This window comes from Anser cygnoides, chromosome 10 (genome assembly GCF_040182565.1).
Source record: "Anser cygnoides isolate HZ-2024a breed goose chromosome 10, Taihu_goose_T2T_genome, whole genome shotgun sequence".
Taxonomy (NCBI): Eukaryota; Metazoa; Chordata; class Aves; order Anseriformes; family Anatidae; genus Anser; species Anser cygnoides.
This window is the reverse complement of record NC_089882.1, coordinates 6,868,077-6,892,799: the sequence shown is the minus strand read 5'-3', so window position 1 is coordinate 6,892,799 and position 24,723 is coordinate 6,868,077. Positions and strand designations below refer to the sequence as shown.

General features: G+C 44.8%; 1 protein-coding gene across 14 annotated transcripts in view; it reads right to left on the bottom strand.

Annotated features, from left to right (window-relative positions):
- The window catches only part of FOXP1 (forkhead box P1), a 371,023-nt gene that overhangs the window by 138,916 nt on the left and 207,384 nt on the right, over window positions 1-24,723 (bottom strand). For all 14 annotated transcript variants that reach the window (XM_067003312.1, XM_067003311.1, XM_067003309.1 and 11 more), the window contains one exon: window positions 22,445-22,626. In XM_067003312.1, coding sequence (XP_066859413.1) covers window positions 22,445-22,615 — 171 coding nt within the window. In that variant the 5' untranslated portion in view covers window positions 22,616-22,626. The remainder of the gene's footprint in view (window positions 1-22,444; window positions 22,627-24,723) is intronic.

Below are 24,723 nucleotides of genomic sequence, written 5' to 3'. Positions count from 1 at the left end.
TTCCACACCAATGAATTCAGCAGCTGAAGTGAGCCTGCTGCCCAACGTCACAGATCAGGGAACGCAACAGAGAGGTCCGATCTTCTCCGCTATTTGCGAGACGATGCCTGGGAAGAGCCAAAAGGCATCAACGACGGCATATCACACCGTCCTCTATCGTGACATGTCCCGTGACTCTAAATCTCCCTGGTCTGATACACCACAACACAAAGCACTGTCCCCATACTGTTTCCGGGCCACCACCAGGTCGGTGTCTCCTTGACCGTTCGTCTCTCTTCCAGTTTCCCCAGGGGACAGCCCAGAGGAGGACGCTTCTCATCCCTTCCCACCAACTGCAGTTGCTGAACGAGAAGAATGCAGCTTGGCTCTCGTCTGTCCCGTTTCTTACTGCTGGTAAAAAGCTGCGTTCCCTTCCAGCTCCCGCGCACCGTTCCTCCAGCAGCGCGGGCTCTCCGGCACCTCAGTTCATCTGGCGAGCACCCGCGGCGCTGCTGAACGTCAGCCAAGGCAGGCAGCGCCCGCGAGCGCGCCGGCCGCCTCTCCAGCAGCTCCCTCGCACACGATGTGCTGTCGCGAGCACCACATGTGGCTCCGAGGCGGTGGCCAAACAGCACCGACACCCGTCCCGAAGCGCTGCAGATGTGCAGCCCCACGGACAGGGGACTACTACATGTCACCCGTGCCCGGGTCGTTCCTGGAAAGAAACTGTTCGCAGTTGGAATCCGCTGGGGCAAGGGATGTCGGGCCCTGCAGCCCTTAGGAGACCATCCCAAACCCTCTCTCTAAACGAAGCCTGCCCATGTGCTGGCTCTGGCCATTTGTCACATTTCCCTTGAACCATTGATCCCAAACAGCCAGCAAACCACGCCAGGGACACAAAGCCACGGTGCCCCAACCCGGCTGCGAGGTGCGCTCAGAGGCCTGTGAAGCCTACGAGATATTTAGCAGCGAGCAGCCAACTTTTGTCACAATGCAGATAAGGAAAGGAAGCAGATGCAAAGTACCCCAGCATATAACTTGTGACCTTCCTCAATATATGGGACGTCAGGAAGTCCACAGAGATACACGATGGTCATTCAGAGAGCCCCCAGTCAACCATTTCGTCCTTTCAACGTGGTATTTAGGAGTGATGCCCATACGTAACCAGACACCGTCCTAGATGCAAAACAATCCATAAACTAACTTTCCAAGTAAACAGGCAGCGTTTCTGCTTAAGCATTTCTGTTTTAGGCAATAGCGTGACACGGCCCAGCGCGCGCTCCCCCTGAGGTCTCCAGCCACCACAAAAGGCTCCCCCCCATCTCGCCAGCTCCTTGGGTCCTCCGAGGTGCCTACAGGAATCCTCTCATGGCTCTACAGAAAGTTATGCTGATCTGTGTCTTAGGCAAATGAAGCACTACAGAGAAGTGCCAGATTAAATACTCTACCTAACTAGATGCTCCTATATCCCATCACATCGATGGGATGCGATGGGATATAGGAGCAGCTGGCAGACAGAAGTGGCCCGGCAGGCTAGAGCTGGACTACTGCTCTTATCAGCAGTCCTTGGCATGCACACACGCTTCTGAAGGGCAGCAGTGAGCTTCAGAATATCTCGAAATTGTGCTCTGGCACATATTTTCTACTCCCCCCTTGAACAACACAACCAATCTCTGAGAAACCTGCCTGCTTTGCTCGTATTTTCTGCATAAAAATGTGGCCTTTTAATTTAAATGTTGCCACCTGTCATCTTTATCCTTTTATTTTTGTTGCCTCTGCTGCTAATTCTCATTTAAAATGCAATGTAAATTCCCGAATGAAGCGGGCTGGGTGGCGGACGCAATTTGGGACGTCCGGCAGAACCGCGCCAGGAGCTGCCGAAGCAGCACACGGCCTCGGCTCGTTGCGTAACTTAATTAGACTTTCCCCGATAAAACGCCACCTTCGTACAAGAGACCCCAAATAACACGCTTTCCCTGAAATATCCGGAGTCTGATTCATCTGTTTTACTCCTGCCTTCTGCTGGCTTAGCACCACCAGCAACAGCAGCGGCGTTACACCAACGTGAAGCTGAAATAAATCCATGGAGAGACAGACACACTGCAAACACACAGAAATTAATGCGCTTTTCACTGCTCTCCGTGTACAAACACACAGGAAAAAATGTTTTTTTTTTTTTTCCTTCCCTTCCTCTCTTTTTGCAAGTTCCTGGCTATCGCTCTGCAATGTAGATATTCCCATCATGCCTCGGTGCTTTCCAGCCCCACGATGCCCTCACTTTTGATTGTGTAGATGAAGTTGAAGTGCACAGGGTATTTACTGATCCAGTTATCTTGTTCTGTGACAGGCAGAATCAATCAATCAAGGGGCCAGCTTTATGCTTGCGTATTCCAGGCACATCTCCGCACTTCAGGATACGAGATCACAGTGTTATCCAGCCAAATTTGATCAACAAATGCAGTTCCCCTGTGCCACAGCAATCTCAGATGAAGATGTTATTATGTGGAACTGAGCAAAGTGATAAAGACAGTACAGAAAAGGGAGGAAAAGTCCAGCTGGACCTTTCTGACAGCCTCTATATACAAGGGCTGCAGCATCCCTTTTTCCGAGGCTAAGAAAAACAGCACATTCCCAAGGAGCTGTTACAAAATGCTCTCTGGCCACCCTGTGTCTGTTGCTACTTAATGAAAGAAACATTATGCCATGGAGTTTGATACCCTATTCTTAAATGATGGACAACAGATTTGAGCCCTCGCCACTGTATCGATGTTCATTTTTATAACACACGATCACATACTGCATTTTTCATCACTCTGCTGTGGACAAGCATAGCAAAACCCGAATGCCTAAAAGTGTATTTTAAAATGACAGCTGGCTTAAGCAACCTTTAAGGGTTTTTGTTTGTTTGTCTGGTGGGTGTTTTGGTTAAAATCCTAGCTACAAAAATACGAACATAAACGTGTAAATGTTTAAGTCTGTCTCAAGGATAGTTGACACCACGCTTTTATTTTGCCAATAGCTTTTCACTTTGCTATTGCCCTACAGTTATTTTACATTATTTAATCCAAAATACCATCTTTTTGATTCTACCTTTCTTTGCATTTTAAATCTTTAATGGGAGCCTTTGGCAGTCCATGGGCACAATTATTAGATATCTGCAGAGAGAAATTGAAAAATTAATCATACTTTCCATTTTATATTTCTGTACTATACATAAAAATTATCTGGTCTTAAAGCTGCATTCTGTAGCCTTTCAGTATTCTCTCCCCAACATGGTAAATACTAGGCAAGAATCGGTGTATCTTACACTCAAATCTTTTCGGCTAAACAGTTATATGGAGAAGGCTGTGTTCTCTTTTCAAGTGCAAAATTTATTTCAGATCATTTTTCAATTAAAAGGCATCTGCTGCTACTACTTCTGTTATGCACTGCCTAACAATCAGTAAAAAGTACCCTAAACTAATCATATTGATGATACTGAAGTTGTTTATTACCCTTTTATGGGCTTGGGTACTTAAATTACAGTTTTCCACAACTGTATGCAAAATGGGTAACATAATCCTTACGCAGTTTATTATAGAAACTGATATATGCATTAATCTGACCTTTGTCTAAATAGATCCGTAACCACAGGGAAAAAAAAAAATCCAAAGGCATCTATCAGCATGTGAGCAGTATCAAAACTGCTGTATCTATTAACTTTGTTTTCCTTTCACTATTATTAAACTGGAAAGCAAAAATCAACTGGAAAATTATGCCATTTGGGTTCCCTTGTCATCATGTAGTAAGTATGAGAAATATATGTGCAATAGCCAAATGGCCAATAGACAAAACACCCACTCCAAGTGACGTACTGTTTTCCATACCACTCAGACAAAATCAAAACAACAGAGCTGTTGCAAACAAAAACAAAATAACATTTCCCATAAGCATTCCAGACAGAGAAAATTTACAGGAAAAGAAAGCTGGGAAAAGACCCAGAGCGACGCGAGTGTTTGTACCTCCAGCCATAAAACCCTTTGCTGCAGAGATGGTAAACAACAGTCGAACATTAAAAACACATAAAGGCTAACAATTGATTAATTGTCCAACTTTTTAGTTAAAGATTTACATCAGCAGAGGGCTCGGTGCTGGCACTGGCGCTGCCTTTGGCGGCGAGCTCGGTGCCCCCGGTTGGGGCAGCAGCAGCACAGGACCCAGGCTTCACTGAGAAAAGAGCAGGATCCGAGCCGGCATGGGGAAAAGCCCCAGCGATAAAGCTGGGAGGGGAAAGTAAACAACCAGGTTGATTGCTTCGGAGCAGTCTGTTCTGCAGAGGCTTCAAGAAAATAAAAAGAAAATCTGGCTTTCTTTTTTTTTTTTTTTTTCTTGGAAAGTCCTTCCAAGTCTATGTGCAGCCTGGTGGAATAACAACTTGAAAAAGTGAAGATGTCGATTTTTTATAGCTGACTCACATTTATATAACTTTGTTAATGCATCTGCTCCCTGGAAGTTACAGTATCTGTGTTTAGCCGAGATACCTGACCATAAATCGTGGCAGTGCGGTGAATATCAACAGCTGCATTTTACTATTGCAGCCAGTCAGTTTACAGTGTCTCCATCACAGCGAATTCTTGTCAGCTGCACTCTCGCTAACACAATTCCTATGTTTTGCCTGGCAGTAAATGGACGCTCCTGCCCCAGCATCATCTAAACAACTCTGTTAACATTTGCCCCCGAGCGTCTCTCTCTTTGTCCAGTCCCTGTCTTCTAACAGATGTCATCCAAGTCTAATCAAGCATAAAATGGTCATAAATATTTCTTTCTGGTAGATTTCACATTCGCATTTCATGCAGGGACATGATATTTTTCTGCTACCTCCAGGGAGTACCTAATGCAAAAACCAGTTACTTACATTCAAGGCTCATGTTCCTTTAGTAAAATGCAGCACATGTTCTCAGTTCAAAGACATAAAAAGGCACAAGACTTTATCTTCTTTTGTTTAACTGCCCCCTTTTTTTTTAATAACGTGTGCCACAGCTTCCATCTAAGTATGACACTGTCCTTTGCTGAGCAGGAAAACACACCGGCACATAATGCCCAATTTTGACTCTACTACCCTCTCGAGCACGAGCTATTTTGATTTTCCTCTTCCCATACCCTAATTGTTGCACAAAGAGGTGTTGCTTTTTTGTCCTCGGCTATTTCATTTAACAAGCCACTCAAAGGATTCACAGGGTAAGAAAGGCACTTCTCTATTTTGGTTGATTTTATGCAAAATGCTGCAGCCTACCTCATCATGCATTTTGTTAAAACAATTAAATGATCCTAGGGTACAAATTTAAGGTTCATGCCTATCTAACAGCTGATAAAGATCATCATGAGATATAAGCAATTTCCAGTATTTAAACTTCGATAATCCAGTCAAAACTATTCAGGATAATTAATTCTGACTTCTTAATGTTGGAATCATCAGAGAAATTATATTTATCTTCGGTAAACTTGGTAAATAGTTGTGTCAGAATGTAAAATAGAACTAACCCTGGATTATTCACAAAGCCATATGTCTTATTATTTTTTCCCCTGTTATGTTTGTCACAGCAGAAATATGACATCGCTATTTAAAGTGAACCAAACAACACTTAAGGATATAGATCACAACAGTGAAGCTGTTTTTTCCCTCCTCCTTCTCCACTGAGTCTAATATTTGATTACTGTTAGTCAAATCAAGCTTTCAGGCAAATAATCTCCATTTTTTAAGTTAATGAGATGTGGTCATGTCGACAACAGCTTGCAGAAACTTTTAATTCCAATTCCTGCAGGCTGTGCTGGCCTCTTTTACAGCAACCACTGTATGAATGAGTCAAATTTGCCAAAATGGCTTATGTAGACAAGTGCACACTTTAAAGAGGCACTAATTAAAAATACCCACTGGTATCATAATTTAAATACCATGAAAATAAACTGTAAAAGTAGCTCGGCTACAATCTTATGGCTTTCCTTAGAGCTCGTTTACTTTAACTAGATAGTGTTTTATTGCAGATGTACTCATAGCTAAAAACAATTTTTCGTCTTGGAGGAATTCAAGATTTTGATATAATTAAACAATTTATGTTAATATTTGTTTCACATAAGCTATTAAGCAAGCCCCCCAGAACAAGTGCTAATTGAGAAAGATGCAAAGAAGTAGAGTGCTGAAGTAAGCAGCAAATTTATACTGTTGATTTACTGCCCTATCTGCTACTTCCCCCCTCATTACAGCTCTCTTTCTTGCTCTCATTCTCTGCTATAAGGCTCCCAGCTGTACTGAATCCCATTAAAACACTTTCCTCGGTTGCTATTATCTACTGCTTTCCTTAAAAAAGGAAGAAGAGGAAAAGGGAGCAACAGAGGTGGAGCCAGGCATTATTCTCGATGCACTTCCCTGGCCACGACTTCTCCAAAATCCCTTTTGTCTTTCTGATTTTTTGGCAAGGAATGCAGGCGGCACAGCTGTAGTGTAACAAAAGCAGACATGAGATCAAAAAAAAAAAAGTTGGTGCTGAGAGGGTTAAACCTATTTAAGGGGTTAAATATGCAATTACCGCTGACTAAAACCAGAGAGACATATAGATAAATAGAAGAAATGAAGTCCCCAGGTTCCATTCAGAAGCCTTCATCACATTACTACCAGACAGAAAACTCTTTAAGTACCATTTTCAGATGTTAAATCATTGTTCGTGCAGCACATATTCTCACTATTCCTGGGGGAACAATATCTGAAGACAGCGTGCTAACAAATGCAATCCAGTAAACAGGCATTTTTCCTCTTGTTGTTAGTACCTTTGTGTTCCAGCTCCCAGCTCTGTCATCCATGCCTTCTCTCTGCTTTGAAGTTAAAGTACTGAATGAGCGTTGTCATCTATTATCCAGAGTGTGCATGTAGATTATAAATAAGAAATAAAAGTGACTTTCAGTACACTGCTTTTGCATTAGCAACTTGCCTTCTCTGTTACCTCCTCTGTCCTTCATACTTTGCTACCAACATTATATTAAAAACCTGACTTTAAGTGTTTCCTGCAGAATGAGAGACACATGCTGTAAAATATGTACACAGCAGAGACAAAAGTTTTATTGAAACAAACAAGTCTAGCAGTTGCAGCAGGTTCACAAGTTCAGCTTCAATAGACTGTTTAACCCTTATCTGCAGATGTCCTTCAGGCTCCCGACACATTAATTGCATCCCTGGCTTCGTTTGCATGCACGCCACTGAAAAGACAGAGCTATTAATTACACTGAAGTTTATTTACAGGAAGAGTCCTTTTCTACTATCGATCAATTATTTATTAATATTTCCCAGCGTAACAATCTCACCGGCATCTCTCGTTTTAAGGCCCGGAACAAACGCTGCTCACGCGAGGCACGGCGCTGACCTCTTTCAACTCGATCTGCTCGGACCTGGGCAGAAAACTCCTCTCCCTGAACGTGCTGCGTTCCTGACTCAGGGAGGTTTCTCCCCTTGCTTCATCTAAAGAAACACGGGAGCAAAGACAATCTGTGCTTTCAGTTACCGTGGCAAAACCCCTAAATCTTCCCTCGGCCTTCCCTGGGCCACCACCGGGCACGGACGCGGACAGTTGGGGTCCCACCAGCTCCCCAGGCGCGTCTCTGCGCAGTGCGGGGAAAAACAGCTATGGGGGAAATCCAAGCCTAGGAAAGCGAAACAAGGCTGAGGCCAAAGCTAGCGCTGCAGGATGACCTGAGGGGCACCAAAAGCCAGCTTCAGAACAGTAAGCACAGACCTGGGAACAATACACTTCTAAATAATAACAACGGGTCTTTTACACCTAATGGATTCCTCACTGTTTACCCATTTTTGAGGAGCAAATCCATCCTTACGTACCCTACTTCCCTCCACTCCCACGTTCCGCTCAAAATCTAGGCAGACGTTAACTTGCACAACATCTGTGCGGTTTCAGGATGACGGGGATGACCTGCAGCCCATCTGGGGAGGGAGTGGAAGCGGCTGGACGGGACACACCACGCAGTGCCCCGCGTGCCAGCTGTGAAACGATGCTATCAGCCGAGCCTTCCTGAAAACAATATTTGTCCACGCAGCTCCTGGCCTCTGCAGGTGGCAGCAGCTCCGGGGGGGCAGAAGAGAAGCCTGTCGGCTCTTCTGGCTGGGCAGCAAACTTTGCAGTCCATCTGCAGCGCAGTAAGACCTGGTCAGGTAAGGAATCTGCGGGGCAGGCGCAGAGGAGCTCTCCTTCCCTTCATCCCTCCAGGTGTCCTGCATCATTCCTCCTTTCATCCTTTTGGATAAACAGTAATGATATAAAGGAGGTTCAGCACAGTCCGGTGATTTTCACCCAAACATATGGGAGCCAGCCCTTTCATAAAACGCTTTAGGTAAATGGTTCAAGTCCCTGTAAAGACCGGGGCAAGGTAGTAATGATTTTCAAGGTTGTTGCCTACTGCCTGTCTCTGTAACATCACAAAGGAAAAATCAGATGGAGAAAAACAGACTAGAAGAAGAGGCATATATCCCTTCCTTCCTTCTACCAGGATAAGATGAAAATGTGATTGTGCTGAACAATCTTTCATTAGCAGATAGCACATCTGCCAGCAGCTCAGATAGCCTGGAGAATGCTGTCCTCCTTCCTCTTGGTTAAGGTAGCGGTGGGTAGCGTGGTCTCTGGATGCACGACAAGGATCAGCAGTGCCATGTGAGTGTGACGGGCGTGCTGCTGATCCCTCCACGGCTGCAAACCTGGGGTGCACCAGGGCACAGGAGCACCTCCTGCTCTGGAAAAACACCAAGTGTGGGGCCTGACCGCATCTTAACCCTGGAGGAAGGGGCAGCACTTGTGGCCTCGGCATTCCAGATCCTTAAGAGGCTTCTGAAAGCACGGCAACGAGACACGACTGCGATGCAACCACCACCTCAACCGGCTGCACGGGGAATATCGCTGTTAGAAATATGGTAAGGACTGAACGAGATGCTTGGAGCATAAATCTAAAGAAACGTCTACACAAAGGATTCTGTCGCATATCCGCACCACACTCGAGTATTTCCTCCAGCACAGTCCTGGAGGTTGCTTTGCCCTGTGTGTCTCTGGCCTTAAAGGACCTTGCCAGCACCGCGAGCCAGTGGTCGGCCCCTCTTCTGCTGATCCTCAATAGGAAGATTTCAAGGGGCTCGAGAGGAACAAACTGGCATTCCTCTCCAAGAAAGATGATCAATCCTTCAACGGCTAGCTGCTGTGTCACTAAAAAAAGCAGTGTCGCGTTACAGGATAGCATGCCAGAGATTTCCTGAAAAGCTGCTGTGGCTTTGTTTAGCCACCGCGATCCTACACGCAGGGCGCCTGTCGCTCCTGGAGGGCAGGCCCTGCCTGCCATGCAGGACTATTTTTTCCTCTGGTAGGGGCCGGTTTTCCATCCGCCTCCTGTCAACGAGACGGAATGAACTGAACATCAGCTGGGCTCCCTTATTCAGCAAGTTTGCCTCCTGCCCGAGATTACTAACAGGTAAACAGCCCCAGCTCCACGAGCTCATTTAGCACCAGCTGCATCTTCCCAGGGCGAGGAGATCAGCTCCCAAAGACAAGATCAGAGAAGGTGGAAAGCTGGTCTTAGGAAACACGAGAGCAGGTACGAAAGGGATTCTTTGCTGTCAAAGCACAATCTGTCAGCTCGTGATAAACCTGATCTGCTTCGTATACCAAGGATCACTAGACATTAGCTGCTTTTATATGGCAACGTGGTGCAGAGGTTTCAGGTGGAATATTGTTTTATGTTGATCACGAGAAAGCTCTCCGCAGCTTTGATAAAGCCTGCACAGAGGCTTTTCATTCAAACTAATGAGCGATATTGGCTGTTGGATGCCAAGCCACGCTCTTGATGCTTTCCAATGGTTCAGGCCCTAATCAGGAATCGATTCAGCCTGGAGAAGCAAGAGCCTTACTCATCTACGGGGGGCTGAACGATGATCCCGTTCCCTGTGCTTTCCCTAGGCACATCTGAAAAGGTGCAGCGACAAAGGGGGCTCCGCGTGTTGGCAAAGCACGTCTCTTACCAGAGGGATCTCCCTGCTCGGCCCGCTCCGAAGGAGCAGTCAGCTCACGCTGCCATCAGCATCAAACAGCTCAGACCCGACGGGCTCTTTGCTTAGCGCAGGCCTTTTGCTGCTCTGTTTTCCAACATCTGTTTCAGCGCCTGTCATCTCCCTGCTTTAAACAAATGCACTGCAGATGTCTTGTCTTGTGGACGACAGAGACTTGGCAAAGGCAGGAGCAGTGGCCTCCAAATGACAGAGGCAGGGTTATGGCGGTTGTTATCGGGGGGTTCTGCACGGCCTCTGTGCGCTAGACATGAAATGGGTCTTTAAGCACACGCACACCTTCACTCCTTCCGTTCTGTCCTTCAGATTTTAGCGACTGATGAAGGACAGGGATCAGGATACAGACGGAGAGGCAGCCTAACCCAGAAACATGTGGCTCGAGTCTTCTCCGAAGATTTATCATTGACATATGCAATTAAACGGGAAGACACACACATTTGCTCATCTTTTGCTCCAAGGACAATCTGATACAAGACGGAGAAGATGGAGGGACATGATGTGTGGTAAAGATAGACAGCTGAGACCAGATTCTGGCCTGAACACAACAGAAGAGAGACTTCCTTGGGCTAAGATCGTGCTTCTGGAAGAACCAATAGATGAAATGAGATAGACACACATGTAGAAGAAATAGGGACGGGTTACTGTGAGGGCTCTCCAGGCACATCCCTCCTGCTGCACTCCTTTTACCCAAATCCAGTTCGAGCTGCCACTGGGAGAACCTGTTAAATGAGATCTCGAATTTTGGATTTTTTGAGTCCCTGCAAACACTTCTCACCTGCAACTGTTTGAAGTTTGGGTGGGATAGGCTACATAGTTAATAAGATTCCAACAATATCCGTTTTCATTAGTGTAGTTAATTGGTGCAATAGCTGCAAAAAGCCTGGAACAAGCGAAGTGCTGGCTGGCTGCTCTTCCCGGTGCTCTGTCCTGCTCACTGAAGGAGAGACAGGTTGTTTTGAATAACTAGGCTGTTTTGAATGTCAAGTGCAGACATCAGGTCCGTCCAAGATGCAAGTAATCTTTTAAAAGCAAGGGGAAAAAATGTTTGCCTCGGTACGTCTTTGAACAGAGGAAAAACAGCAGAAGTCCTGTATTTTGGCTGTAAAGACTTCTGGTAGTATCTCAGAGGATGTTTTCTTTTGCAAGCTAGGAAAACATATTCTTAACAAAATTACTGTATGTGGTTCGTATGTATCCACGGTTCACTCTCAGAATCAAAGCAGGTAGCAAATGCATGCTGACGAAGTCAATCCTTTATGAAACACATCGATGAAGGAACAGAGAGAAAATCTGTCAGTGATACTACATTGGGGCTGATTGCTAAGCTGGTATAGGACAAAGTGGAGAAAGTGGAGCAACTGTTGGTAAAAAAAAAAAAAAGGGATGGCATTTATTAAAGATCAATCTACAGTGCTGCAATTCAGCTGGAATACCCAAACTTTGCAATGCAGCACGGAAAACAACTAATTACACAGCACTTCCTCAGGAAAAAAAAAAAAGTCTAGGGATTACAGTGGATCACAAGTTGAACATGAGTCAACGGGGTCATGCTGTTGCAAAAATAGCATGCACCACAGTCAGGTGCATAAACAGGAGCATCGCCTGCAAGTCAGACACCGGGAAATTTGTTGTCTCCACTTGTTGCAGCAAGACGTCAGCTGGAGGATCGTGTCATTTGAGCACCACAAGCCAAGAGGAACACAGACTGCCTGCGGAGTCTGGAGGACAGTGACCAGAACGATCACAGGTCTGGAAGATACAAGTTACACAGCCAGAGCTAGGACCGCTTAAGTTCTGAGGAGATGAAGGGCACAAACATGGAAACAGCACTCAGATGTTGCTATATGAAAAAGGCTCCTGTAAAGAGGAAGGAGACAATCTGCTCGCAGGCCTGTTACAGGCTCCACAGGAGGTAAGAGGGTTTACCCGCAGGATAAGCATTTGGTCAGGCATTGGGGAGAAGCATCCTGATGGAAGACCCTGCCCTGATTTGAGATGTCGCCGCTGCACCCGGTGAGGCCGTCAGCCACTGCTGGAAAAGCTCCTGCCGTGGGCTCTCGGTGCCCTTGGAAGGATCCGCAGACAGGAACACGGCACGCACTTCCCTGCCCCCAGGAAAAGGCCCGTATTTTTGCTCGCGGTTTATGAATCTTTGTCATGCAGGCCTTATGACACAGCCTCGGTAGACCATATCTTTTATTTATTATGCCGAGCAATTGTCCTTGTAATCAATTAGGAAAAAAAAGCAGGTGGTCAACGGGAACTCTGAAAAATAAAACCCCTCCGCAAAGCAAACACCATACCTTTCAGAGCAAAGAAAATACTGTAAACAGAGCTAATCACTGCTAAACCCCTATAATCCAGTCCTTGCCCAAGTTAAAAGGCTGGAACCAAGTGTAAAACACTTCAAAAAGCCTCCTCCTTAATTGGAGGAATTGGTGAATCATTTCTCAAGGAAAAGAAAGAACTATTTGAACTTCCCAAACCTTGCCACGCTGGGCAAAGGGGCTCAGGCCTGCAGCGTCAGGCTGGGCTGGTGCACGGGGGGTCCTGTGCCACCCACCCAGGACGGCTGCTCCGCGTGCCAGGGGACCGTGACCCGTCGCGGTGTCACCTCTGTGCGCTGTAAAGGAAGATTTGTCGAAGAGAAAACGGCCTGCTTTTAGCTTCTCCATAAAACACCTACAGTTACCAGCATTGCCTGCACCTCGTTGAGTGTTGCGTTCAATAATATTAATAGGCTCGTATTTACCATACCTTAAAAGCTAACAATCCCATTGCCAGCACTAATTAAAAAGACAAGAAACTGAAAGGAGGCAGTGGATTATTTCTTCGATATGGATTCACGCCTAGATTTAATAAAACCTGCTTTACTGTTATAACCCTACATTTGTTTCAGGAACACCATAAAAGATAAGTCTGCTTTTTGTTGTTTACAGGCTTGGAGGGTTTTTCTTTAGGACCTGTAATATAGCATTGAAGCTAGGGGAAGCAGACCGTTTCCCCTGAGCTTCCGCCACCCAAGTAACAAGTCTGGAGTGACGGCTGGGAAGAAACCAGCACACCCACCCAGACAGAAGAGTTCTGGACAGGCGGGCAGGAGAAGGCAGGGTTAGGGAGGTTGAGCTGCAACGAACGCTCCCCGGGACCGCACAGAAAGCACTTCACCCCCAGCCCAGCGCCACGGCCAGCTCTGCCGGCCGGCACGCCGCCTGCTTTGCCTTCCTCCAGCCACAGAGCGCCCCACGATTACCTGTCCTTGCCTCCAAACGCGAGCTGCCACGCGGGATACAAACCCGAGCTGCTGCCTTCCCCACGCCGACCTGCTCTGCACGCACACACCACGTGCCACACGTTCCCAGTGGGAAGTTTTACGCACCGCAGCACGAAACCTACCAAATAAAACACCGCACCTGCAGAGCCTGCGAGGCTACGGTTAGTAACGACAGAGAGAGAACAGGGCCTTATCCAGCCTCTTCGTCAAAAATGTTGTAGGCTTTTCAACAAAATCTCCAGCAGACGCTTTCCACGCACACTTGTCTGTCTTTCTCTGAGCTCTAAGAAAAGGACTGGCACAGGACAGGAGCGGGTACATAACGCGGTACAACGAAGTAACCATATACGACAGCCCCTCTACCCCAAACAGAGCTTTTCCTAGGACAGATCAAATTTGGATCAAGCATCCCCTTTAAGCAGACACCAGAGAAAGTCTCTTGGGGACGGCTGAGACGGACTGCAGAAGCTCTCCCATGCACGAGAACTCCATCCCATTTTACTTCTCGCTGATCCTTCAGGACGCTGGGTCCCACTGCTCCCTAACCAGCCCCATTCATCCTTCCCCATGTCTGACCTTTCTCCTCTAATGAATCACTTAATTATGTGGAAACAAAACTATGAAACGATGATGGTTTAAAAACACAAGTGCCCTATAGCTTCGTACCTGAGAGCAGCCACACCCCGAGGCGTGGGGCGGCTGCTGGTTAAGGATGGCACCAGGTACCAGGGAAGATCCACCCTCTGCCTTCAGAGCCTACCAGGTTTTTAGCACACACCCGACTGATTATTAAAATCAGGAGTAAAAAGCAGGAGTGTCAGACAGTCAGTGGCCTACTGCATTATGCTAGTTCTTTCCTGGCGTGGTGGTTTTTTTTTTCTTTTTTTGTTTGTTTTTTTTTTTTGCTAACAGTGATAACAAGAAGGAAATTTTAAGGAAAACTTCATCCGACCACATTAACAACTACCACATTCCTTTAGCTTGTGATCACTTTAATTCAAGCAGGCAAGATTTTTTTGCCCTTCCTTTCCTGCATTTAATTTCCAGGTAGAGTTTGTTAAAGCCTGAAATCCCACCTGAACTTTGGCAAGTCTTTTGAAAAAAAAAAAAAAGAAAAAGAAAAAAAGCCCCATACACAAATATTTGGCTAAGCAACCCATAGCAAATTGCGTAATGCCAGTTAAAAGTTGTGTTTTTTAAGTATCAGCCCCAGAGGTTTTATCTGAAATAAAATCCTGATTACTTCAGATTCTGGAGGCAAACTGTGACCTTGCTCTGCATCTCCAAATTTGAAACATTTGTGTCGTGCCCCTCAATAATGATGTCTCTTGCTAGAAAAGAACAAAATCCTTTCAAAAACATGCTTATTTCCTCTAATAGGGTAAGAAGGCCCACAACAAGCCTATAAGAATTAGTTCAGCCTTGAAGCTTGATCAAAAGAGGCTACCCGAAATGGGAAATACAATTCTTTATCAAGCAAAACTAACCCATCTCCAAGCATGCAAGCGTCTCCTGAGCACCCGTATGTCCGGTGATGTTTCTGTCTGTAACAATCCCAGCCCTCAATCCTTACAATCATTAAATGAGAATCAAGATCATGTCAGCACGCAGAACACGAGAAATTATAGCCACGTCTTGCATCACTCTCCTCCATGTGCCTGCGAGCATGCACCTCTGCCGAGGGCTGGGGGCAAACAGGAGGATTGCATTGATGAGTTTTGCAACACGTTGCCAGATAGATTAAATAGCCAAACTCTCCCCAACCCTCTCTTTACAAGTCTTACTTTCAGGAGCCCAGAAAGAAAAAAAAAAGATCTTAAAAGAAAAAGAAGAAATATGATTAAAAATAAATTGAAAACCCCAACTTGTAATAAAGCTGGCACTGGCCCCAGGCTTCAGAAATGTCTGACACATGACACTGACTTTACAGACGCTCTACAGATACAATATATGGCTTTTATAGGGAAAAAAAAAAAAAAAGGTATATTTGCACTATTTAAAACAGGTTACAAATACATTTTATGTTTTGAAAATGCAGTGAGCCTGGCTAACAAATGCAGAACGTAGCAACAAAACAAGCAACACTCATCCTGCAAAACTGTCATTATAGAATGTCACTGTTTACACGAAGCATCCAAAAATTACCTTCTGCTAATTTTTTTTAATTAATGGGGTGCTATGCAGTTAAATAAACTCATGAAGAGTATTCACGAGTTTTGCGTTTTCCTTTGAATCCCAATCTTTATTTACAACATTACTGTTATAAATTACAACACCACTGCGGATATTCTTTTCACTTGCTGTGATACCCAATGAAGCTCCACAGGATAAAGAACATAACAGAGGAAACCGTGGCGTTTCATTCTGCTCTCATTCAAATCTATTCGAGTCAGACAAAAACTCCACCGAAATCGACAGCCCCGCTAGTGAAAATCAGCTCCTAAGGCACTGCCAAGCAATCCCCCTACACGCAACTGACGCTCCCAAATAAAGTTGAATTGCTTTTAAAATACCAGCAATGCATGCAACTTCTTGTTAGAGGGCAATTATTAATGCTTCATTCAGGAAGGTACTCGAGCACGTTCCCAGGTTTACAGGCAGGAGCCATACCGGTGACCTCACCACGACGACTGATGTGCCCACATCGAGGCACATGCTTTAGCATCTTGCGACATCAAGGCCCCAACAGGGAAGTTTTGTGCGAATTAAAGTCTTCTTGACACCTTAAGAGGCACGATGCCATTTAAGCTTGCTGTACCACAGGATTGTTTGCACTGTTTGTTAGATAACCCCTATGCCTGAAGATCAATGGAGGAGGAACAGCCTCCAATAATTTAAGTAACATCAATCATTAGAAATAGACTTTTAATTTGTATCTGGTGTCTACTGACTGTCTTTCTCAGCAGACACATGTGCTGGTTAAAAGCTTTGAAGCATTCCTTTGTGCAGTTTCCCTAAACAGAACTCCTGAATGTGTAACTTTTTTGCTTATGAGTAAGCATAAGCAAATACAGGGGTAGAGAGCACACCTACGAAAACAGCTGGGAACAAACATACCATTGCTGATTTTTTGCATGAGATGCAAGGTTAAAAAACAAACCGGCAAACATATTTCAGAAGTTACAGCTCTTCAAAGAGCCCGCAGAAACCCAAGCAATTACTACATGACTTTAAGTTACCAGTAAAAGCAACTATTGTATAAAAAAATAAATAAATACAGAAATAGACATCCCCAGTCTGAAGATTTGGATGTGCACGTAACCCAGGTGGTTACATGTCTAATGGCCCGGCTTCTGCAGGTACATGCTTGTACACGCACACACAACTGCAGAGCCCTGGGTGCCAATGTCAAGGTGCTCTGAGGACTCAAGATTTATGCAGTTATTTGTAAAAGACCTTAGAAGCAAAATAAAACAAAACCGAGGCAAAAAAAAAATCTCAGCAAGCGCAACAAAGTGGTAGTTTCCCCTTACCCTTCAGCACTTAGAGAAGATTCAAGGCTTGTTGATGTCAATAAGTAGTTATAACAAAGGCATTAGTAATAGTGAGGATAGAGAATGCCGCATGAATGTTCTCAGCATGGTTCATTGACAAGAGATCTAAAAATTGAATTATTAAGGAAAAAAATCATTGATTCTAAAATCCAGGCAAGGTAGCCAGCCTACGTTAAAACTTATTTAATTTTTCCAGCACTGCTTCATTCCTAAGCTCTCAGAGCCACAGCTTTTCCATTGAAAAGCAAAAGACATTTTACGCACAATTTTCCCCCTACTAGAAAGAGGTATATTGTGCCCTTCAGTGAACATAAAATTGATATTATCATCTCTTAGTTTATATCTCACTACTTAACCTTCAGATTAAAAGTTATTAGATTTGAATGACTAAAAAGACATCATGTCACCTTCTGCTCAATGTTGGGAGATCGGAGAACTTGAGGGAAAAGTCTGAATGATAAAAACACCAAGTTACCATAAAGTTGTTTTTCACATTCCCCGATGAAACAGCACAAGCCCTACAAATGCAGCAATCTTTTCACGACGCTGTGATCATCGATTATCGGTGTACTACAATACAAAATCAGACACGTTCCCAATAACCTGGATGTAGTTTAAACTGCACCCTCAAATGGCTCCTTCGATAGCAACAGCAGTTTAATAATTAGGCTTTATGTCTCCTTGGACAAAATGACTCAACATGGACGCTCCCTTAAAGTCTAACAAACAAATTTGGTCTAACCCAGTTATGTCAATATGAAACAAAGACTTTATCTAGGATCTGGTTTAGCAGTTTTGTTCTGAAGAGATAAGTCCACATCATGATCAATGGGACCATAAAACTCCTGATGCAGCTTGTAACCCTTCCCCACGGGTTTTTTGAAATAAGATGAAGCTCAGCAACTTATTTAAAATAGTATCATAGCATTACTTCAATTTATACTGTGATACATTCAGAATTCTTTCCAGTCTAATCTTCTTTTTGATCTACCCAATTAAAGCAGCCTCTCAACAATACGCCGAACCCTCCATTTCTCGTACTTTCTCCTCCTCCCTGGACATGAACAAAATCTGAAGAAACCACATATTCCCTCTGGAGTTTGCTTTCTTCAATCTAACACTTCACAGCTCAATGTTTCTCAAAACATCTACTGCTCTAAAGGGCCAAACTGTGACATCTTCACATTGATACCACAAACACCGCAACTACAGTCGGTGAGACTAATTGTGAGGAAATTGTTGACTTTGGTACAGATACCAGAACCTAGTCCGGATTTTTGATGTCTATGAAATGTTTTTTTTTGCCTCACATACGTGAACAACACTGAATTTTTCATTTGTATGCATTCAATTAATAAAAGCGTAAAAAATACAAAACAGGAGGCACTAAAAATTATATGTAATGCCATCTTTTTTTTTTTTCCAAGGAAAAAACCTTTCCTTACTTTGTGGACAGAGAGCAAAAATGGTGTTTGTCTAAGCTCCTCGGAAAGTTCAAAACGACACTTCATAATTACAGTATAGTTCAGCTCAAAGACAAAAGTGAAGAAAAGAAACTTCCCTACAATTCTTTATATAAACTTCCTTCTTGTACCAGTTGCATTTTGATTGCTATTCCAGTTTGTCATAAACACAGTCACCTTGTAACCCTTTTTATCAAACAATCTATGCACCACCTAAGAGTACACTACACTTCATCAGACAAGCTATAGGTTTACATTATACAAACATTCCAATTCTGCCTGCTCAGCGCAGGTTGTCAATAAATGCAAGCAATTGCAAAACAGCAATGTGTGTTTTTTTCCTTGAGAGAACACTGATACGAGCCTGCCAGTTCTGCAAAATAAACTCTCTGCAATCTCTGTAGCTAATCTGTCAACAAATTACTATTAAAGTCATACCTCCTAAAAGTTCAAAAGCATTCTGGATTAGACAAAAGATACCGAGTTATATACTCGCAGGGCAGTACTTGAAGTTAGGGTATCAAAGAGGATCTTGCTATTGATGTGGAGAGGTTTGCATTTCTGCCACCAAGCAACGCAGCATTTGGTGTCTTGCTGCTGTACATCAGAATTCAACTTGATAATCACCCCCTTTGTTCAATCCACATTCTGATTTCTCTAACAACATGAAGAACACTTTAATGAATAGTCCCAAGGATAAAAATAAATCATAATAAATGATATTTTATAAACTATATAAAAAAAGAACTGACTAGAACCGAGGTATCAAGCCTTCTGTTTGAGTAGACGTCAGAAACCACTGAAGCAACTAACACTGTGATCATGTATGTTAAAAGGCAGCTCGTCCCCACGAGCCTGTGTTTATCACTCCCCGGTAGCACGTCACCCCCTCATTACAGGCTTGCGGCTCGTGGCTGACTCTGACACCCACTCGGCACCTCCCAGAGGTTTTCCACGGTGCCCAAGAGCCATCCGATGCTGCCTGGAGCCCTGTTCCCACGTTTTCAGCCCCGTCCCTTGGTCCTGGCGCCTCGGGAACAAGCTGCTGAGCCCTGCTGCCTGACCCCATGCCAAATGCCCGTTTCTGGTCCCTTTATAGGAAGCCTGATGGCCCAGGTGACAATTCCAGGTTTTCCAGGCAGGTCACCAAAACCCTGCCCTCTCCACCAAATTCGGACGTGACCCATTCATTCCTGTAAGGTGCCGACCACTGGCTGCCAGACGTGTCAGCGGCAAGGGGAAGGCAGCCTCTCTCCCCCTCAGGAGGTGCCAAAATACCATGGGAAAGCTCTCCTTCCCTTTTAGACTGGTTCTGGGAGTGATTTCTCCTACACCTATCTCCATGTTTATTCACCCCTACCGAAGACACACTGTCCCTGAGAAGCCACTTGTATTGCTTTTGCTCTCTGAAAAGTATCTTCGTGACTACAAACACAGACATCCATTTGAGCTATGTGCTGTTACATCTAGAAGAACTGGTCTCCACACTCTCTACTCCCCACTTAACAGTGCATTTTAGAAGATCGACAATACTAAATAATTTAACATCCCTCTGTCTTCTTGCATGGCAGACTCACCCTGAGATGACACGGAAGTAAAACTCGTCCTATGAGTCCTCCCTGCACTTAGAGCAAGAGAGTTCGCACCGCGTGCTGTTCCTTCCAACATAGGAACATCTGCGGTGCTCCACAGTTTTCCATGCTAAAATATTTACAAGTTTGTAAAGCCATTAAAACTTCCTAAAAAATGTGAAGCATTTGTTTTCCTTTCTCAAAGTAACAAAGCTATTAGTTCTCATAAATTCATAAATTTACCAAAAAATGTGAACCAAAACTCAGCACAGATGCGTTAGACGAGCCACTGCGAGCCCACGTTCCACTGCTCAGCCCCGGAATACATCGCTACCCACAACAGCCGAGCTCAAACTACCCGCCGCTGATTTTTTTTTTCAGACAAAACAAGTGCCAGGTGGCAAAAAGAAAAGATTTGAATGAAATGCTCTTAAGAAATAGCTGTTTAATTCAGAACTCATTCATTTGTATTGAAGAAGCGTTCTGTGGAACGCATTCTGTTAAGTGACCTGAGAGCATATGTTGTATACGGAGAAACATCTAAACATTATGCTCCATGTTGTATGTGTATCTGTAAATGCTTGCATTAGCTGTCTGAAAACAACGGGTTTTTCTTCTTTTCAGCATTTAAAAATATTTTCCAAACACAAAGATTGATATTTTTATGCTGGCTCTGGTTACCCTTTTGTTGTTATCTTTTTTTTTTTTCAATAAGTGTTTCAAACTTTGCAATCAACTTGCTCTTTAAAAGATAACTCCATGGAAAAGTTAGTCATCAAAACCAATTAAGAGCAGAATTCAAACGCAGAACATAAAGGTCTTTTAGGCACTTGGAGGAAAGCGAGCTAAGCGAACACGTTTGTTGTGCTGGCAGAGGAGAAATAAACTAGGGGCGAAACGTGGAGCCCCGCGGAGCCCACCGCAGGCAGCCCTGCCCCAGCTGTGCCGGGCACCAGGGGAGGGCTGAGGACCCGTTAGGGAAGGAATCTGTGCCCCTCTTTAACCGAACGGGCGGCTGGTGAACGCCACAACGCATTACATGCAAGATTACAGCGCGATGGAAGGCAGCGAGAGCCCTCTGGATGGCTACGGAGAAGCAGCTGGGAGCAGGAGGGACGCAGCGGAGGGCTGCACCCTGCTGCTGGGCCGTGCCCCGCAGCGTGCCCGTGTGCTCCCTCGGCTCCTCTCTGCTCAGAGCAGGCAGGCACCAGCGCTGGAAAATTCCATAGTGCTCCTATGGAAAAGGCAGTGTAATTAACTCGTTTTGATATGAAGCCTTTTTAAGGAGAGACCTTTGTGTTGAACATATTTTACTGTTCCAATCCTCTTCTACTGTCCTATATTAATCAAAGCTGTAACCCCTGTTGTCTTTGCACTACGAATCAGAATGTGCCCCTGGCGAAGAATGAGGGAAAAGTCAACAGGAATTAAGTTTCAGTGCAACTGTTTACTCAACTGTGGCCTGCAGTTATTGAAATTTTATCCGTGGTTTTGTGTGACTACTGCAGTAATGAATTCAGCATGGCTGTGATTTTCTCACTGATGGTATTCTCACTTCAAGTAAAAACCTGTAGGATGAAAATGATTGAAACAACCCAAATCTATGCATTTAGTATCATCCATTTTTCTGACTTGTTTAATTACGGCAGCTTTCTGTCTTAGGTTGGCAAACGGGGTCCCTTGCTCCTCCACAAGCCCGCAGTTTGCTTTGTTTTTGAGTGCACGTTTTTCTTCTCCACAACAACCTGCTAAAAAGATCACTGTACGCTTAGGGGAGTCTTAACCAGCTGCCAATCGCTTATTTAAAAGGTTTGAAGAATGCTTATTGCATTAGAGAAGTGAGGGGTAGGCCTAAGTGTATTCACGACGGCTCAACTGCAGCCTTTGTTCCCAAACACGTTAATGATACATGCCCAGCACTCCAGTGTAAAATTTCCTCAGAGAGTTGCAAAATTTTATCAGAGAAAAGAAAAAAGACAAAATGTATTATACGGATAATTCACACTGGTGAACGTAGTCACTTCCCAGAAAATACACTAATTAAAATACAAAGGGAAAGGCTAAGGCATAATTTTGTTGCGATTCTTCTGAATTGAAGAGAGCCCTGACGCGCGCTTTATTTATTTATTTACTCCAAAGTTTTGCCACAGCAGATACCTCCACAGCATTTCTCGCTAATAGAAAACATTCTGTTGATAGAGGTTGCTAGGTTATATTAAAAATTGTTGCAAAAACAAAACTTAGCATTAGTGTATTTTCCACCCAGTGACATATTTTGGAAACCAGTTATTTGTATACAGCGGTTCACCCAATCGCTGCCACCAGACTCAACACACTCGGGCCCTGATCTTCGGGTATTGCCAGGGAACGATTTAAAAAGAACTCCGGAAAAAAAAGTCTAACGTTTCTCTTTACATTGCGATCGCAATCCTCTACAGACAAAAAATGTACAGAATGTTGTAGGCAGGTCCTGAAAGCATCCTCTGACTGGCAAACGTGAAGGGTTTGGGGGTGGGGGGGGGGTTAAATGCTTCATGCTTTTTCTGTAAGTAGGAAAATTGTAATATGTCTTACAGTACCTGCTGTTGCTGAAGATGTGTTAAATCTGCAGCCCCAATTTCAACTGAAGGTGTCTCGCCGTTTGATCTCACTTCCCGTAGGCTGCACTCTAGTAAATGGTTGCCACCGCTCGCTCCATTCTGAATGGCTGAACCGTTACTTTTTGTCTCAGTCCCAGATTCTTGCATCATGACTCAAAAACCTGAAATAATTTAGGGGAGGGGAAAAAAAAAGCAGCTGTTAAAACAGTTGCTGTATATAAGGAGACATGCCCTGTTTTAAATCCTGCCAAAACTGTAAACATTTGTCATTTCCCTTCATACGATTTATCTTTCATTAATGGTTCATGCTACTAGTTTATGTTTATTTATCTGTTGGTACAGCTATAATTTTAGTAAGTACGTTCTGTTCTAAATATAGTATTATTTGCTCAACATCTTTTTTCCCTTAGAGAAAAAAAAATATTTTCAAATGAACACACAGAATCCATAATTAAATTTCTCTAGTTACATCTGGATGCTTTCCTTTGAAACCGATGAGTCATTCTTTGCAACATGTGATGGACAACATCGAAAACTTCATATGTAGTACGTAGGGACAGGTAGGGGAAGCAGAGCATTCAGCATTTCGGTTTCCGTCCCCACTGTGATACTGCTGAATTCCTCTTATTACCGTGAATCAATTTAGGCTGAGCCTGGGATGTGCTGGACACCAGGGGATCTTGCTTGGAGCAAACTGCTTTGGTGGCTCACAGAACTTGTGTTTTTGGCAAATTTATTGGATTTGGCCTGACTTTGGAGGCATTATGGTATTATGGTGAAAAGGCTCCTGAGTTATCTGCAGCAAGCTGTGTATTGGGCTAAACATCATCTTAGCAGTCACAGCTCTGCAGAGCCGGCCAGCAGGCTTCTCTTAACTCTTGGTGGACGTGTGCCTGCGGATCTATAAAATGCTGTGCTCACCAGTTATGGCAGTGGGTCGCAGACCCCACAACGAGGAGGAGGAGGACTGCCCGATCGCTTCCCTAAGATCTCTTGGGATTTCATGTGTGGTTTTGTGAATGAACTGGCAGCACAAGACCCCAAGCAAAGCACGTACGTCACTTTCCAACTGCAAACCACTACCTTTGAGATGTGTTGATGAGTTGTTTTATAGGTATTTCCACCTGCTAGGCCCCGAGTTACAAGACTTACACGTAATTAATGTGATCTGCTTCTGCCAGCCCACCCCTCCCTCCGTTCCCTGCCCGGGGAGAGCCGTGCTGTGTGCTCAGAGCCCAGTGCCCGCTCAGCACCAGCTCACCACCCACATGGGAGCCAAGCACCTCTGCGCAGGGCTGTGCACTTCAAAATTCAGCAGCTTCACGCGCCAGGAGGAACCTGCTTCAGTTCCGTCACTACCCCGATTCACAAGGAAGCACAAAAATCCTTTCCAGCGCATAAGGGAAAACGTCATTCAGAAAGGGAGAGGAACAGAACGCCTTTCTAATGGAAAAGTACCAGGGGAGAAGCCTTTCCCAGGGCTCCAGGGGAGCCCAGCGTGGCACGGCACCGGCTGGAGGCAAGGCCTCGTCCTCCCAGCGCAGGCCCCGGCTGTAGGTGACCACCGTCATGACGACGTGCTCCAGCCGCACGCACCAAGACCAGGCCGCTTTTTCACTTGGTAGCTTCAGCCATTCATAACGATGATCCATACGGCTGATAATCAAACTGTCATAACTGAGAAGCAGCTGACTAATGAGGGCTTTGTCACCACCACGCTCCGGCGTTAGCGCTCCTCACTGATTCACGGCCCGGGCGGGCGAGCCGCTCATTAGCGGGACCCCGCTCCAGTCATGAAGGGATCTATTCAGGCTGCCGGCCGCCCGAGCGCATGGATGGTGCTAGGACAGATTCAAATGTTCCGATTACATTTAAATAAATTTCAGCTGGTCTATGGAAACCTCTTTCAATCTGTTTTGTGAAATCTTGGAATTATGCAAGGAGACAAAAGGGCTTGGGGGCTCGTTACAAAGCTTCTGTCAGCCCCCTTGTAAGAGCTCCAGAGATCTAAACTAACCTACGGCTTTCCCAATGCCACGAGTAAATGCTTTGGGGTTTTAGCATGATCCTGCTCTCACACAGACTGAGCACGGTGTGTTCTTCATTTTTGACGCTATAAGGAAACCCTACAAGCACAGTGAGGTCTATGCAAGCACTCACTCCACGCATCTAGCACGCAAGGCTGGATTACACACCGGGCAGCGACTGCACCTCTTTTCACCAGAGATGACTCAAGAAATTGCTGCAACTCCTTCCCT